Source organism: Puma concolor, chromosome B3 (genome assembly GCF_028749965.1).
Source record: "Puma concolor isolate L17-30 chromosome B3, mPumCon1.1.hap2, whole genome shotgun sequence".
NCBI classification, from domain to species: Eukaryota; Metazoa; Chordata; class Mammalia; order Carnivora; family Felidae; genus Puma; species Puma concolor.
The window spans coordinates 85,582,716-85,598,657 of NC_141672.1; the positions used below are offsets into that span (position 1 = coordinate 85,582,716).

Here is a 15,942-nt window from a genome sequence, read left to right on the forward strand (position 1 = left end):
CCCCTCCCTTCACTCTCTAGCTGGAAAGTTATGCGCCAGGCAGCGGGGGGCGGAGAGAGGAACCCAGACTGGCCCCCCTCCCGCTTCCTGCCCCGCCGCCTCCCATTGGCCAGAGGAATCCCCAGGAATGTGAGCGCGCCTTTAAAAGCACGCCGCTCCGCCGCCTCGCCAGCCACTGCCTTCGAGCCGGCTGCAGGGTCCCGGCTCCCGCGAGCCCTTCCGGCGCTGCCTCCGACTCCGGCGGCCGCCTCCTCCTCGGGCGCCTCGCTCGCCCCGCTCGCCCCGCTCGCCCCGCGCCTCTCCGGGACTCGCCGCCTGTCGTTGCTCCCTAGCCGCCGCTCCGGGTCGCTGCACCCGTGTGCACACAGGTAAGGAGTCCCCAGGTGGCCGCCGAGGACCGGGTGCTGCCCTGGCCAGACACCTCGAGCTCCGAGACTTCAGCCCCTCGCGGACCCCGGATCTCATACCTCTTCGCCTTTCCCCGCTGTCTCTCCCAGCTGATGGGAGACTTTTCTTGTGGAAGGGCTCCAGAGCTATTCTTTCCCGCTTGGGGTTCACAAACCAACTCGTCAGGACGCCCCTTCCACAAGATTTTCTTTGATTCTTCCATTGCTCCCTACACCTTTTTTGTCACTCGTCTAGACCTCTAGTTCTCTGTGCCTCCCTGCACCCCCGAAACTGCGGCTCCTTGTCCTACTGTTTACCCTCGACTTGCCAAGGGAAAGTCCCCAAGTTGTTGGTCTTTGCCCCAGTGCCATCCCCAAACTTTAAAACCGTTGTCTCCTCCCCTTGATTCTTTTTCTTTCTGATGTCCTGTCCAAAGTAAATACTGTTGTCCCTCATTCCAGCAAATGTGGGGCCAAGGGGGGATCCCCCAGGGCCCTGGCCCCAAGCCCAGCCCCCAGTTTTTGCCCACCCTCCCTGCTTGGCTGCCTCTGAGGATCTGTATTTCCTGTTACAGGCTCCCTGCTGGGCACAAACAGCTCCACTATGGGGCTGGCCTGGGGACTCAGTGTCCTCTTCCTGTTGCATGTATGTGGCTCCAACCGTATTCCAGGTGAGTCTGTATGACACCTTTTGAGAGGGGGGGAAGATGAGAAGGTGCTGGTTACCCCACGTGTGCCTCCCTGTCATGCTCTCCACTGCTAGCTGTTTCTCCCCAGAGCCCTGATTGAACATCAGAACGCAGTTTTCCTCTGACCATGGCGTTTATTTAGTGCTTTCAGTGGTTGCCCAGAGTGTTCGCCCTGTCCCTTTGTCCCCATCCCTGGCCACAGCCTAGAAGGCTCATTGTATGTCCTCTGTTGAACAGAATCCGGGGGAGACAACAGCGTGTTCGACATCTTTGAACTCACGGGCGCTGCCCGGAAGGGCTCTGGGCGCCGGCTGGTGAAGGGTCCTGACTCTTCCAGCCCAGCTTTCCGCATCGAGGATGCCAACCTGATCCCCCCTGTGCCTGATGACAAGTTCCAAGACCTGGTGGATGCCGTGCGGGCAGAGAAAGGCTTCCTTCTCTTGGCCTCCCTGAGGCAGATGAAGAAGACCCGAGGCACACTGCTGGCCATAGAACGGAAAGACCACTCTGGCCAGGTTTTCAGTGTGGTCTCCAATGGCAAGGCGGGCACCCTGGACCTGAGCCTAACCGTGCAGGGGATGCAGCATGTGGTGTCGGTGGAAGAAGCGCTCCTGGCGACCGGCCAATGGAAGAGCATCACCCTGTTTGTGCAGGAGGACAGGGCCCAGCTGTACATCGACTGTGAGAAGATGGAGAACGCCGAGCTGGATGTCCCCATCCAAAGCATCTTCACCAGGGACCTGGCCAACGTTGCCAGACTCCGCATCGCAAAAGGAGGTGTCAATGACAATTTCCAGGTGAGGCCTCTTCTCCAGTTCCTGGTCCTTGGGTTCGACTGCTAGGCAGCTGACTTGTCAGGAGCGCTATAGCAGGAGAGGCAGGGTTTCCAGTATAGAAAATATACTGGAGGACCAAGGCAGTGGTTCCCAAACTTCAGGGCGCATCAGAAACACCTGGAGCGCTTGTTAAAACACATACTGCGGCACCCGGCACTCTACTCGCAGAGATTCAGATTCGGTGTGTCCACGATGGGGCCTGATCATTTGCATTTCTAACAAGTTCAAAGTGAAGCTAATGTTGGTGTTCTGGGGACCACACTTCGTAAACCACTGACAGAAGCAAGCAATGGTTTTCCTAGAACTGCCCGTTCAAGCCTTAGATCCTTCATAAGCTATTCGCAAGGAAAGGGCTTACTTTACGTGCATTCCACCAACCGTAATGTAGCTCGTAATGGGTAGTGTGAGCACGGTATTTACCACTTTGCCATTTGATTCCTCATGGGAATGTAGCCAGTCCCAGGAGCCGCTCTCAAAAAGGTTAAAATAGTGCTTATTTGCTGCCACGGCTTCTTCCTTGCTTAAACGTCTCGATCTTTGCAACCCGGGCTTTGAAACTCCCACATCTCACTCTTTGACACTGGAGAGTGTCGTTATATCCTCTGTCCCTGGTGTCCGATTCCATTTCCTGTGTATCCAAGTGGGCTGAAAACTGATTTCCTTGTAGTAAAGTACTGAAGACTTGGCAGAAGGCCCAATTAAGATGGCGAAGTTGTTTGGCAGTTTATGTTGGCGTGTTATTTTGACATGGTGATCTTTAAAGCGCGCTCGTTCAAACTGTTAGAACCTCCTTTGTGTGCTTTTCCTGGCATAAACCCTCTCTCCCGCCCATTTCCCCCGCCCCCCACTCAACACTACTCGACAAGTAATGTGTGTCCTCTGCCCCCAGGGGGTGCTGCAGAATGTGAGGTTCGTCTTCGGAACCACACCAGAAGCCATCCTCAGGAACAAAGGCTGTTCGAGCTGTGAGTACCATTCTGTTTTGGGGGGGCATATGAGGAAATTGGGGAGGCGCCACCCAAACCAAGCTGAGAAACTTAAGTAATGGTGGTCATGCTTAAATTACCCCAGATGACCTGGTTAAAAGCTACGTGTAGATCACTCTTGGAGGTCCCTTTTATACATGTGCCTCCCCTCCACCTGTGTCCTTCACCCCAGGTGTCCTGTCTTTACAAGTAGGAACTCCAGGGGCTGGCTGGTGAGAGCAGCCGTGTGAAGACCTTCCATTACTTTCCTCATTGTATTGCTTTCTTCCTTGGCAGCTACCAACGTTCTTCTCACCCTCGACAACAACGTGGTAAACGGCTCCAGCCCTGCCATCCGGACTAACTACATTGGCCACAAGACAAAGGATCTGCAAGCCATCTGTGGCATTTCCTGCGATGAGCTGTCCAACATGGTCCTGGAGTTGAGGGGCCTGCGCACCATCGTGACCACGCTCCAGGACAGCATCCGCAAAGTGGTCAGTGCCCCTCCCCTCAGCCCTTTAGCATGAGCAGCTGAAGGTGTATCGCAGGTGACCCCAAGTGACTGAAAATGAAGTTGGGCACTAATGGCCTTTCTCTCCCTTCTAGACTGAAGAGAACAAGGAGTTGGCCAATGAGCTGAGGAGGCCTCCCCTCTGCTACCACAACGGAGTTCAGTACAGGAATAACGAGGAATGGACTGTTGATAGCTGCACGGAGTGTCGCTGTCAGGTGGGGATCGTTACAGACTGAAATACGGATTGATGGCATGTGTTTGGGGCCAGTCTCTAGGGAAATACCCAGATGGCCTGATACCAAAGTGGATTGTTCTCCAGACGCAGTTGTGACCTCTGTAAAATCTTGAAACTCTCAGAATGTTTTTCAAAGTCTTAATTATACCCCAGGCCAAGTATCTGAAAGACAAGTCTGCTAAGACATCTGATCTAATTTGCCTGGTTTAGTTCAAAGGCTAAGTGTTGAATGTTAGGTAGATAAGACCTGGTTGGAACATTCCTTTTATTTTCCCAGCCCCTGACCTGTATTCAGCAATGACCCCGAGATTCCCATAGTACAGTACTGGTTGTTCAAATCACTTAGCCTGACACCGTTAAGACGTAACTGTCTACTTACCTCAGATAGCACTGTTGGCGGTGTCTGTCACTAGCTGTCCCGAGTGCCACCGGAAGCCGCTTGGAGGGTTTGCCTGACTCACCAAGCAAAGCCAAGCTTAAATACAAATCCAGATCTGTATGTGAAGCGGGAAAAATGCTCACTGATCTCTTCTCTGTAAAGAGAACATTTTAAAATTTAAAAGCCCTGGCTGAGTTTTGAGTTCATTTTCAGACACAGATGGAAAGACTTGACTCCTGATGTTCAGTGGTTCCCTTCGGACGAATTCTTTGTGCTATCACTTCTACCCCTATGTAGCAATCAAGAAAGACCTCTCTAGGGCATGGAGTGACAAGTAGCTAGCACTAGAATGGTCTCCACAATATGGTGGCTACAAATAGGACAGACAGATGTACTAAAGTCCTTCCAGTAGAGCATTTATACCCAGGACCGTGTTTCATCTTGAAATGTTACAGTATATAAACTTCTGCCTGCCACACAATTAGTAACCCATTTCTCCCTCTTGCCTTCCAGAACTCTGTTACCATCTGCAAAAAAGTGTCCTGCCCCATCATGCCCTGCTCCAATGCCACAGTTCCCGATGGAGAATGCTGCCCACGGTGTTGGCGTAAGTTCTTAAAACCTCATAACCATTCCTTAGTGACTAGTTCAGTTCTCCATAAACCCTGGACCGCTGAACAGGACACTAGAGCCCCACCCCCATTTCCATTGTGTGTTTTAATTCAGTTTCTTGCTGCAGCATCTGGTTAACTGATGGCTTGGCTGCCATAGAGGCGATAATGATCTTGGTATAGCTTATTAATTTTGACTTGATGCTCTGAAGCAAGGAGAGATGAATTTGTAGCAGCACTAGCTCTGAATTGGCTGCCTTTTAGAATTCAACACGATGGCCTAGAGTTAAGAAAAATCTCAGCAGAGAAATAGACGGTCTGTAGTGCAAGCTTTGGACTTAATTGGGTCTGAAAGTTGCATCTGTCTTACCTGCAGGAATAGGAGAGAGGCCTACGAATGACAGCAGGTTCGGGGCCCTGGGAGCTTCTCCCAGACACCATACTGTTCCACGGCAGATACCCTATCCCCTGATTTTTGTGGGCAGTATAAGTTAATCACTTTGCTGAGTCAATATTGAATGTAGTATGTACAGGTCATAAAAATGACCTCATCACAACTAAGAAAGCAGGAAAGTAGCACTCACCGTACACACACACACACCCCTATACGTATACACTCCACACTGGCCACAGCTCAGGACAAGCAGTCTCATCGAGGCTGTGTTAACGATACTGCCACTGGGATGATGGCTTGGGTAACTGCTTCTGCTCAGCATACACTTCAGGTGTGGGCTCAAGGGAACAAAGCCAGCTGGAGACTAGTGGAGTCCTGGACTTCAGTCCGGGATTGCTAGGAAGACTTCCAGCTGATGGCAAGAGAAACAAATTCTGGGTCCTGTGTCTGATACAGCTACATGCGATCCTAGTCCTGGTGCCTGGGCGGCTGGTAAACACACCCCTTGTCTTGTGAAAACCTGCGCAGAGCAGACCCCACATGCTAGGGTAAGAGGAGCCGCGCACTGATTAACCTCATGACCGAGTTGGAGGCAGAGCCAAGAGCAGCTACGCTGCTTCCAGCTCACCTGCCAGACACATGGTCTGTGGCTCCCCCGATGTCCAAAGTGACTCGTATAAGCTGCCTGCAGATCTCCTGGTCTTGGAAGCCTGGGACTAGAAATGCCTACCAAGCTCTCTTCAGTCAGGAAAGGGAAAGCCACTGGAAATGCTGAGAAAGGAGACCCCATGAATAGGTGAACATATGCTACTGGGAGAAGGCTTTGAGGTGCTGACCCAGGCTGAGCCTTCATTGACCCCGATGCTGTAACGCAATGACGGGGGGTAAACCTTTTGGCTATTGGCCTAAGAAACCCCTTGCCTTTCACCCTCTGGCAAAGGAAGGAGGTCCTGAGGAGCACAGTCTAAACAACAGCATATCTTGGTGATCGCACACTAAATGACCCCGCTTCCTCTGCAGCCAGCGACTCTGCGGATGATGGCTGGTCCCCGTGGTCTGAGTGGACCTCCTGCTCTGTGACCTGTGGCAACGGAATCCAGCAGCGCGGTCGCTCCTGTGACAGCCTCAACAACCGCTGTGAGGGCTCCTCCGTCCAGACGCGGACCTGCCACATTCAGGAGTGTGACAAGAGATGTGAGCATCGTGGCCCCTTAGGAGTGTGGAGAGCTGACCTGTCCTTGTCCGCTTCCAGAGCATAGAGGTTAAGGGGACAGTTTCTAGATGGTCTGAATCTGAACCCCAACTCTGCCCACCTGTGCACCCCTGAACACAGCTTCCCCTCCCTGCGGCTCTTTCCTCAACTGCACATTGGGGATAATACCTCTCGATAGGGTTATTTTAAGGATTTCACCTAGGTGATGCATTTCAAATGGTTAGCATAGAGCTTGACCCCTTGTAAACACCCTGTAACCATCAGCTTTGCATTTTAGTTAAACAGGATGGCGGCTGGAGCCACTGGTCCCCGTGGTCGTCTTGTTCTGTGACATGCGGTGATGGTGTGATCACAAGGATCCGACTCTGCAATTCCCCTAGCCCCCAGATGAATGGGAAGCCGTGTGAAGGCGAAGCTCGAGAGACCAAGGCCTGCAGGAGAGACGCGTGCCCCAGTGAGTGAGAGCGTGCCGCACCCCTGCAGACCGGGCACCCATGGCCTCCTGTTTGCCAGGCCATGAAGGGGGGAAAGGTTACTTCCTGGGGAACAAGTAGAAGCCAAGTCCTGCATGCTCAGCAGCTTCTTTTAAGAAAAAAACAGAAAACCATTTCAAACTGGCCCTCTTCACAAACGTGGTCCTCCTATGTCCGAGTAGGAGAGTTTTCTCGGACAAAGTGAGGAGAGTCTTCTAGGCGAGGTGAGGTGTCAGAAAATGGACCTTCACTTTGGCATGTGGTTCACTTTCTTGCAGTCAATGGAGGCTGGGGTCCCTGGTCACTGTGGGACATCTGTTCTGTCACCTGCGGAGGAGGGGTGCAGACACGTAGCCGGCTCTGCAACAACCCCACACCCCAGTTTGGAGGCAAGGACTGCGTTGGTGATGCGACAGAAAACCAGATCTGCAACAAGCAGGACTGTCCAATTGGTGAGTCATGCGGCCCCGGATAAAACCACCCTGGGTTTTTTGTGTAACTGAAACCCATGGTCAGCATTCAGGGGATGCTCCCGCTGTGAATGGCCCTGAGTGTTTTGACTACACTGTCCACCTGGCGTTTCAGAGTCCCCTCAACAAGTGAACAGTTACATGTTCCCCACAGTGTTTCACACCGTATTGTTTTGTGAGGAGCGTGGCAGTAACAGCCACTTATACCCACCATCTGCCTGTCTCTCTCATCCCAGACGGATGCCTGTCCAATCCCTGCTTTGCTGGGGTCAAGTGTACCAGTTACCCTGACGGCAGCTGGAAATGTGGTGCTTGTCCCCCCGGCTACAGTGGAAATGGCATCCAGTGCAAAGACATCGATGAGGTGAGGAAGCGATGGCCGAGTGCCTAGATCTAAGAAAAGCGGCTGGATTCGCAGTCTTCCCCTTGGGCGGCGTTCCCTGAACAGTAGGCAAACTGTCATTTTCTCCCATAGTGCAAAGAAGTACCTGACGCCTGCTTCAACCACAACGGGGAGCACAGGTGTGAGAACACGGACCCGGGCTACAACTGTCTGCCCTGCCCCCCACGCTTCACTGGCCCACAGCCCTTCGGCCGGGGTGTGGAATATGCCACCGCCAACAAACAGGTAGACGAGACCACACGACCAGTGTGTGTGTGTGGGGGGGGGGGGGGTGTCCTTCACTGAAACCGCCAGGAAAGGCGGGCATGGCATTTCACAGCCTCCACAAAGAAATAGGGAAAAGGCTCAGTGTCCAGTCGAGGTTTTAGAAACAAGACAGGACAACCCCATTGTAAAGCCAGCAGGGGAAAAATCGTCCGTCGTGTTTGAAAATGCTGCTCTGGAACAAGTTGTGAGCTGATGGGCTAGGACACCCACAGGGGCCAGGGAAGAGGGAGGGACAGAGTACCCCACACTCCTCCTCACTGAGGAGCGGGATCTGGGGACTCTCGAAGGCTCTGCATATGCACATCAGGATGTTGTCGCCCCAGGTATGCAAGCCCCGCAACCCCTGCACAGATGGGACACACGACTGCAACAAGAACGCCAAGTGCAGCTACCTGGGCCATTACAGTGACCCCATGTACCGCTGTGAGTGCAAGCCCGGCTACGCAGGCAATGGCATCATCTGCGGTGAGGACACGGACCTGGACGGCTGGCCCAACGAGGACCTGGTGTGCGTGGCCAATGCCACCTACCACTGCAAAAAGGTACAGCCTGCCTCCTGAAAGAATCCACATTCCCCTGATCCACAGAAGAGGCCACACAATTTTAAATGTCTGAAGTTTGCAAATGAAACCAACAGATGAAATTACACAAAGGCAGAAGGGCACGAATCCTTAACATGAAGTCACTTGGTGCCAAGTACATGCACAGGGCAGACCCTTTTGGCTGGTGTGCTCCAGAGTTGGTCATGTTTCTCCCAGACGCCAGTGGAGCGGGACTTGCGTTCCCAGCACGCATAAAGCGCACAGCATTTCTACAAATGATCTATGCCCCCAGGAAATTTCTTGTCTTAATTTCTTGTCTTCCTGTTAAAAAATACACACCATCAGGGAGCACAGCAGTCTACTCGCTCTCGGTGTGCTGTGTCTGGGGGCCCTGCCCCACGCGTGAGCCGAGAGCCGGGCACATGGTCTACAGCTGTCATGTGGGTCATCTCTTTCCAGGATAATTGCCCCAACCTTCCCAACTCCGGGCAGGAAGACTATGACAAGGATGGAATTGGCGACGCCTGTGATGACGACGACGACAATGATAAAATCCCAGATGACAGGGTAAGGATGCTTTCCAGTCGTCCTTCTCTTCTACTTAGTAGGATTCAATGGAACTCAGTACATGTACTAGGAAAAACCAACCAAACATGTATATAGAAGCTAATAGTCATTCGCTGGTAGTTGTAATGCCTAGATATTGCCAAGAGAATAGTTACATGAGGGTTTGGTTTTTCATCTCGACCTTCCATCCCCACCCCCACCAATTTGAACAAGAAATGACAATATATAAACAAGGACCCTCTGCTCCCCAGGTATGTTTCACATTCTTACCTGAGTTGCAGGACAATTTATTTCAGCCTACAAAGAACGGGGATGGTGTCCTTATATTTCCATTTCACTGACGCACAACAAACGAGAACCTGTTTTTCATTCATTATGCTCCAGTTTTTAACTTCTACAGTGATCATGAAGTAGAAAATGTTAGATTTTTGCAGTTGTATATAACACATACAGTTTGAGGCTGGAGCTGGCTGCATGGACAGTGTTGTAAAATACTCCCTTTTTTTTTTCAGGACAACTGTCCATTCCACTATAACCCAGCTCAGTATGACTATGACCGGGATGACGTGGGAGACCGCTGTGACAACTGCCCCTACAACCACAACCCAGATCAGGCTGACACAGACAACAACGGGGAAGGAGATGCCTGTGCCGCTGACATCGATGGGGATGGTAAGGCGCCAGGGGCCATCTTACTTCTCTGCAGCCCCGGATATGGGGGCATGGCTTATCAAAACGTCAGAGGCTAGAGATTCCAGCCCTTACTGGTCACCTGTTCCCTGCAGGTATCCTCAATGAACGAGACAACTGCCAGTACGTCTACAACGTGGACCAGAGGGACACGGATATGGATGGGGTCGGCGATCAGTGTGACAACTGCCCCCTGGAACACAATCCAGATCAGGTAGGTGGACCCCTGGCACAGCCTCCCAGGAGAGTACTGGAATAGCTCCTGTTAGGCTTCTAAGAAAACAGCACTTAAAGAGTTCAAACTGTTTTGTGCCCATGGCTCTTTGAGGTCTCCTAGCCCAGTTATGGTATTTTCATATACACAGTTTGCCTGATGAGAGCTCCTTGCAGAGTCCCAGAGGTCTTCCCTGTGACCATCTTGTAACTTCACTCTGGTCTTCTGTAAGGTTCACGTGACTTACTTTGTGTGATCTACCAGGGTCAACATAAATTACACAAAGCAGAAACCTGACTACTCTGGTAATGTTAATCGTTTCTAAGACTGAGATGGAAGACAAGATTCTTAAAAAATTAATGACCATTTTCATGGCTAAGGATAGAATCTGGCTGTTAAAAAACCTCCAACTAAAAATACTTGCAAAAGCTCAAATTCCTGTTTGCAATGCCAGATAATTTTGAAGACTGACAAACAGATCGTTCTGTTCTCTACCTCTGTGAGAGAGTGCTACAAATATACATGAGCCAGAACAGATTCCATGTCTGAAAATATTTCTTTTCATGTGTAATTGGCCATAATTTTCTAGCAATGTAAGTTAAGGCATTTCTTTTCTCAAATGCTTTGTTGTAGAAACTTAGAAACCAGATTTTTTTTTTAAGTTTATTTTGAGAGAGAGACAGAGAGAGAGAGAGAGAGAGCACGAGCAGGGGAGGGACAGAGTGTGGGAGAGAATCCCAAGCAGGCTTTGTGCTGTCAGTGTAGAGTCCAACGTGGGGCCCTGTCCCAACGAACCATGAGATCATGACCTGAGCCAAAATGAAGAGCCAGGCACTCAGTGAACTGAGCCACCCATGCACCACAGAATCCAGCTTTTTAAAAATGAAAATTATATAAGATTATAGAAATGATAGATTGAGCTTTTTCTTCATAGCGCTTATTCTTATGAGGTCCTGGAAAACAAAAAGCAATAGGATAAATAGCTTTGGGGCCAGAACAATAAAGTTCTGGATCTTTGGGATAACGTTGCAGAGCAAATGGCACGGAGGGTCCACTGTTTGTGGAGTTTGGGTCTTACCATAAATTTTATTTCTTTAATAGCATTTAATCTCTTGGAAGGGTTGGCTCTCTTCTGGCAGAAACTTACAGACCTGAAACCCCACTGGCCATATTAAACATGGGAGAATCTTCTGTAAGTCATCTTTAACAGTCATGACTTATACCTCAGTTTACCATTGGCTTCTGTCTCTTTCAGCTTGACTCTGACTCAGACCGCATCGGAGACACCTGTGACAACAATCAGGATATTGATGAAGATGGCCACCAGAACAACCTGGACAATTGTCCCTATGTGCCCAATGCTAACCAGGCTGACCATGACAAGGACGGCAAGGGAGACGCCTGTGACCATGATGATGACAACGATGGCATTCCTGATGATAGGGACAACTGCAGACTCGTGCCCAATCCTGACCAGAAGGATTCTGACGGTGAGTTAGGGGAGCCACTTTAAGAGACTGACACCATGGCTCTCTCAGAGACCATAGAAGCAAAACCAAATGGATAACTGCGAGGATGAAAACACTATATGCCAACTTAGACAAGAGAGTGAATTTCTGACACCAGCAAGATTTCAAAATTCCACTGAACTCTTGCCTTTTTTGACCTTAGGTGACGGTCGAGGTGATGCTTGCAAAGATGATTTTGACCATGACAATGTGCCAGACATCGATGACATCTGTCCCGAAAACATTGATATCAGTGAGACCGATTTCCGCCGATTCCAGATGATTCCTCTAGATCCCAAAGGGACGTCCCAAAATGACCCTAACTGGGTGGTGCGCCATCAGGGTAAAGAACTCGTCCAGACTGTCAACTGCGATCCAGGACTTGCTGTAGGTAAGGAGTTCTCCAAACAAAAGACAAGTGCATACACGGGAAAGAAGCAAATGTAAAACCTGGCACTTAGGTGTCTCCCTGAAGTATTATGGATGTCTGGGAATGTAACCCAGGAGCTTCTGAAGGGCTGCAGCTGTTAACCCACATCTGGCCTCATTTTCATTTTCTAGGTTACGATGAGTTTAATGCAGTGGACTTCAGTGGCACCTTCTTCATCAACACTGAGAGGGATGATGACTATGCTGGATTTGTGTTTGGCTACCAGTCTAGCAGCCGCTTTTATGTGGTGATGTGGAAGCAAGTCACCCAGTCCTACTGGGACACCAACCCCACTAGGGCTCAGGGATACTCTGGCCTTTCTGTGAAAGTGGTGAACTCCACAACAGGGCCAGGCGAGCACCTACGGAATGCCCTGTGGCACACGGGAAACACCCCCGGCCAGGTGAGAACAGGGCCCCCGAGGAAGGTGCTGGACAAGCACTAGGGACCCTGTGCTTTGGCCAAGACTAGCCCCAGGCAGTCTTAGATAACAAGTTCCCGGCCCCAGCAACCCCAGCATTAAGTTTTGCTTTGTAAAAACCAAATGGCGGCCTCTGGGAGGGGAGCTCCCTGTAACCAAGAGTTCCCTTCAAATCCAAAGACCGTTTCAGCCTCTTCAAACAAAACTTTCCTTCCTCTTTCTGCTTCCTGTGTTTCAAAGAAACACATCATGATTCCTTGATTCAAGGCCACACATCAAATGAAAGGTCTTAGAAAAAATCCAACATTGCAGCCCTCTAATTTAGGCCCATTTGGTACCCTTCAAGTACTCCTTCCTATAGAATGAAATAGAAATCTTGATTCAGCCATGTTTCAACCTTTTCCTTTTCCTTCAGGTGCGCACTCTGTGGCATGACCCTCGTCACATAGGCTGGAAAGATTTCACTGCCTACAGATGGCGTCTCAGCCACCGACCAAAGACGGGTTTCATTAGGTAAGATGATGTTGATTACATTTCACTTAGTCACACACTGATGGGGAAGGAGGAGGCGGCCAAAAATTAGGAGTGTCACTAACGAGATTTTCTCTTCCCTGCAGAGTGGTGATGTACGAAGGGAAGAAAATCATGGCTGACTCAGGACCCATCTACGACAAAACCTATGCTGGAGGTAGACTGGGGTTGTTTGTCTTCTCTCAAGAAATGGTGTTCTTCTCCGACCTGAAATACGAATGCAGAGGTAGGAGCAATGATACAGTGAACCCACGTTTGACATCTCTAGTATTGAGAGTGCCCATTATGGGAGCATCTGTTTAAAAGACGGTTTTAGGGACCGGGTTATTTCTATTTTGCTGTTGAAGACCACAATAAAAACAAGGCCTATAGGCTGTGGCTTATGAAATCTGGACTCCTTGTTAAGAACCTCAGTTTGCGTAGCAGTCTCTGTGCTCTCATTCCCAGTAGAAATATAAACTGTGGACAAACTGGTGTACAGTTTGGACCCCATGAATACTACTTTCAAGTTTGACCTGTTTCTGTGCCTTACACACTACTTAGTCTTATTCCCAACATTTGAGCATAAGAGGGCCTGCCCAGCCTTTCCTTGTGTCTAAGGGTAGAAAGGGTATACTACCGTCAGACTGATGGGCTCAATTAATTCTCACTAGAACCTCAGTTTATTTTTAGTCTTTTTCTCTCTGTGCTTACTTGAGCCTCAAGTCCAGCGCTGGGCCTACCACACAATATCTAATGTTTACTGGGCCAAGACCTGATGCCTACCAGCATCGGTCAGTAAAAAGATGGATTTTACTCCAGATTTAAATTATGACATAATCTTTGAGTCTGAACGTGGAACACTCCCTAAACACTGAAGGCTTTAGAAAGCATAGTGTACATACACCCTGGAAGGTCCTGCTCCGTCAAGCTCATTAACATTTAATAAGTTGACAGTCTTAAGCTTTTGTCAGTATTAAAGTAGAGCTATGCTAAGGTTCATTTGTTAACTGTTAACGCTAGTGCCTTCATGAATGAATTGGCTTATCTATTTATGTGTTTGTTTATTGAACAGATTCCTAATCATCCAACTGTTGATCAAAAGACTGATCCTAACCAATGCTGGTGTTGCACCTTCTGGAACCACGGGCTTAAGAAAACCCCTAGGATCACTCCTCCCTGCCTTTTCTCTGCTTGCGTATCATTGTGGACTCCTAGGATATGGGACTTGCCTCAAGAAAATGCCGTTTTCCAAATCAGACTCAGCATACAGCCTCTGAATGCAAAGACAATCTTCCAAGAACAGAAATAATTACGTTGGTTTGCTTTCCAAAAAGCAAAAGCATCCCCCGCGTCAGTGGGCAGGTGGCTGCCCCACTCTGTTTTTGTCAGGGTAGGGTGCTAGCATGAGGCCATCTCTGAGCAGTGGACTCCAAAGCGTTTTCAGGCGTGTGGGAGAAGGGAGGGCTCACTAGAATTGGCAAACCACCATGCTTGACCCTTAGAAAGAGGAGGAGCAGGGGCCAAAGCCCGACGGGGAGGGCGGGGCCCCAAGAGATGATTGTATGAAGAAAAGGTGGAGCTGTTACATGTTCGGTACTAAATCATTTTCAGGGGATTGAAAGACTTGCTGGATTTCATGATGCTGACCAGTGTTAGCTGATTAACCGCGTACATAGGCACTTAAATAGAAGCAGGGAGGGGAGGGAAAGACTGGCTTTGGGACTCCCTCCCAGAACCCCATCCCTTAGACATCACCTGCAGTGACCAAACTAGGGAATGAGAACTAAACCATTGTAAGGCTGTGCTGGCTGCCACTGCCTGGTTACCATGAAATTGTCGGTTTTATTCCAGATGTAGCTTGTGCAGATGTAGCAGGAAAATAACAAAACCTACCATCTCAGCACCGGGCTGCCTCCAAAGAGACGGGCAGCCGGGCTTGTATTTTTATGGTTAGAAAGGCACAAAATTCTCAACTAAAACATTCCTTTTCTCTTTTTTTCTTGAGTGTCATGGAGTTTTCCAGCTATCTTAGACTGTAGTTTTTGGTTTTTTGGGTTTTTTTTTTTTTTGGTTTTTTTGTTTTTTGTTTTTTGTTTTTTTGGGTTTTTTTTGTTTTACAAACACTTTACAATATAAAATATTTATTTTTTACTTTGGAGGATCTGTCTGAAAGACTATTCATGGAACAGGAAGAAGCGTAAGGACTATCTGGATCATCTTCGTTAGGAGTCTTCATGACTGTAAGATTGTAAATACAGATTATTTATTAACTCTGTTCTACCTGGAATCTAGGTTTCACGTGGAAAGTGTTTGACAGCAGGTAGTGGAGATTTATCAGCAAATCTCTCACAAGAACGGCACAAGGAAAATCAGCAGAGCAGGCTGCTCTTTGCTTTGTGCTCAGAGTGAATGATTTGGGATTTTTTTGTCTTTTCAAGTGGAATCGGTTGCCCATTTGCTAGTGTTTGTAACTTTGAAAAAGAAAGCCAAGAGTCCTTTAATACTGTTGTACCCTATCCCTTGTGCCTATTTCCAGGGAGAAGAAAAGCATCTACACTTTGTCATTTTTCCAAAAGAGGAAAGAAAAAAAAAAAAAAGGTGAAACTTATATACAAATATTACCTCATTTGTTGTGTGACTGAGTAAAGAATTTTTGGATCAAGCAGAAAGAGTTTAAGTGTCTTACAAACTTAAAGCTACTGTAGTACCTTAAAAAAAAAAAAGTCAATGTTGTACATAGTATAAAAACTCTTTGCAGAAAAGTATTCCCAATAAGGAAATAGCATTGAAATGTTAAATACATTTTCTGAAAGTTATGTTTTTTTCTATCTTATATACCATTGCTTTATTTTTATAAATTATTTTCTCATTGCCTTTGGAATAGATCTCAGATTGTGTAGATACGCTATTTAAATAATTTATCAGGAAATACTGCCTGTAGAGTTAGTATTTCTATTTTTATAAAATGTTTGCACACTGAATTGAAGAATTGTTGGGGTTCTTGTTTTGTTTTTGATTTGTTTTTCGCTTGTTACCCCCCAGTTTTTACTATTTACCAATACCTTTTTCTAGGAATGTGCTTTTTTTGTACACATTTTTATCCATTTTACATTCTAAAAGCAGTGTAAGTTTGTATATTACTGTTACGTACAAGGAACGACAATAAATCATATGGAAATTTATATTTATACTTACTGTATCCATGTTTATTTATTCTCT

At 48.4% G+C, this 15,942-nt stretch overlaps 1 protein-coding gene across 1 annotated transcript; it reads left to right on the forward strand.

The window, feature by feature from the left end:
- Positions 1-173: 173 nt before the first annotated feature.
- THBS1 (thrombospondin 1) lies at positions 174-15,913 on the forward strand. The gene is made up of 22 exons (XM_025918932.2): positions 174-368; positions 962-1,057; positions 1,313-1,872; positions 2,801-2,876; positions 3,174-3,373; positions 3,486-3,608; positions 4,521-4,614; positions 6,033-6,206; positions 6,503-6,679; positions 6,977-7,150; positions 7,405-7,532; positions 7,644-7,796; positions 8,162-8,380; positions 8,840-8,947; positions 9,460-9,619; positions 9,733-9,851; positions 11,107-11,341; positions 11,523-11,750; positions 11,921-12,192; positions 12,626-12,723; positions 12,828-12,967; positions 13,796-15,913. Exons 2-22 carry the CDS (start codon positions 991-993, stop codon positions 13,801-13,803), a joined length of 3,513 nt encoding a protein of 1,170 aa, XP_025774717.1. The 5' UTR covers positions 174-368; positions 962-990; the 3' UTR covers positions 13,804-15,913.
- The last annotated feature ends 29 nt before the right edge of the window (positions 15,914-15,942 follow it).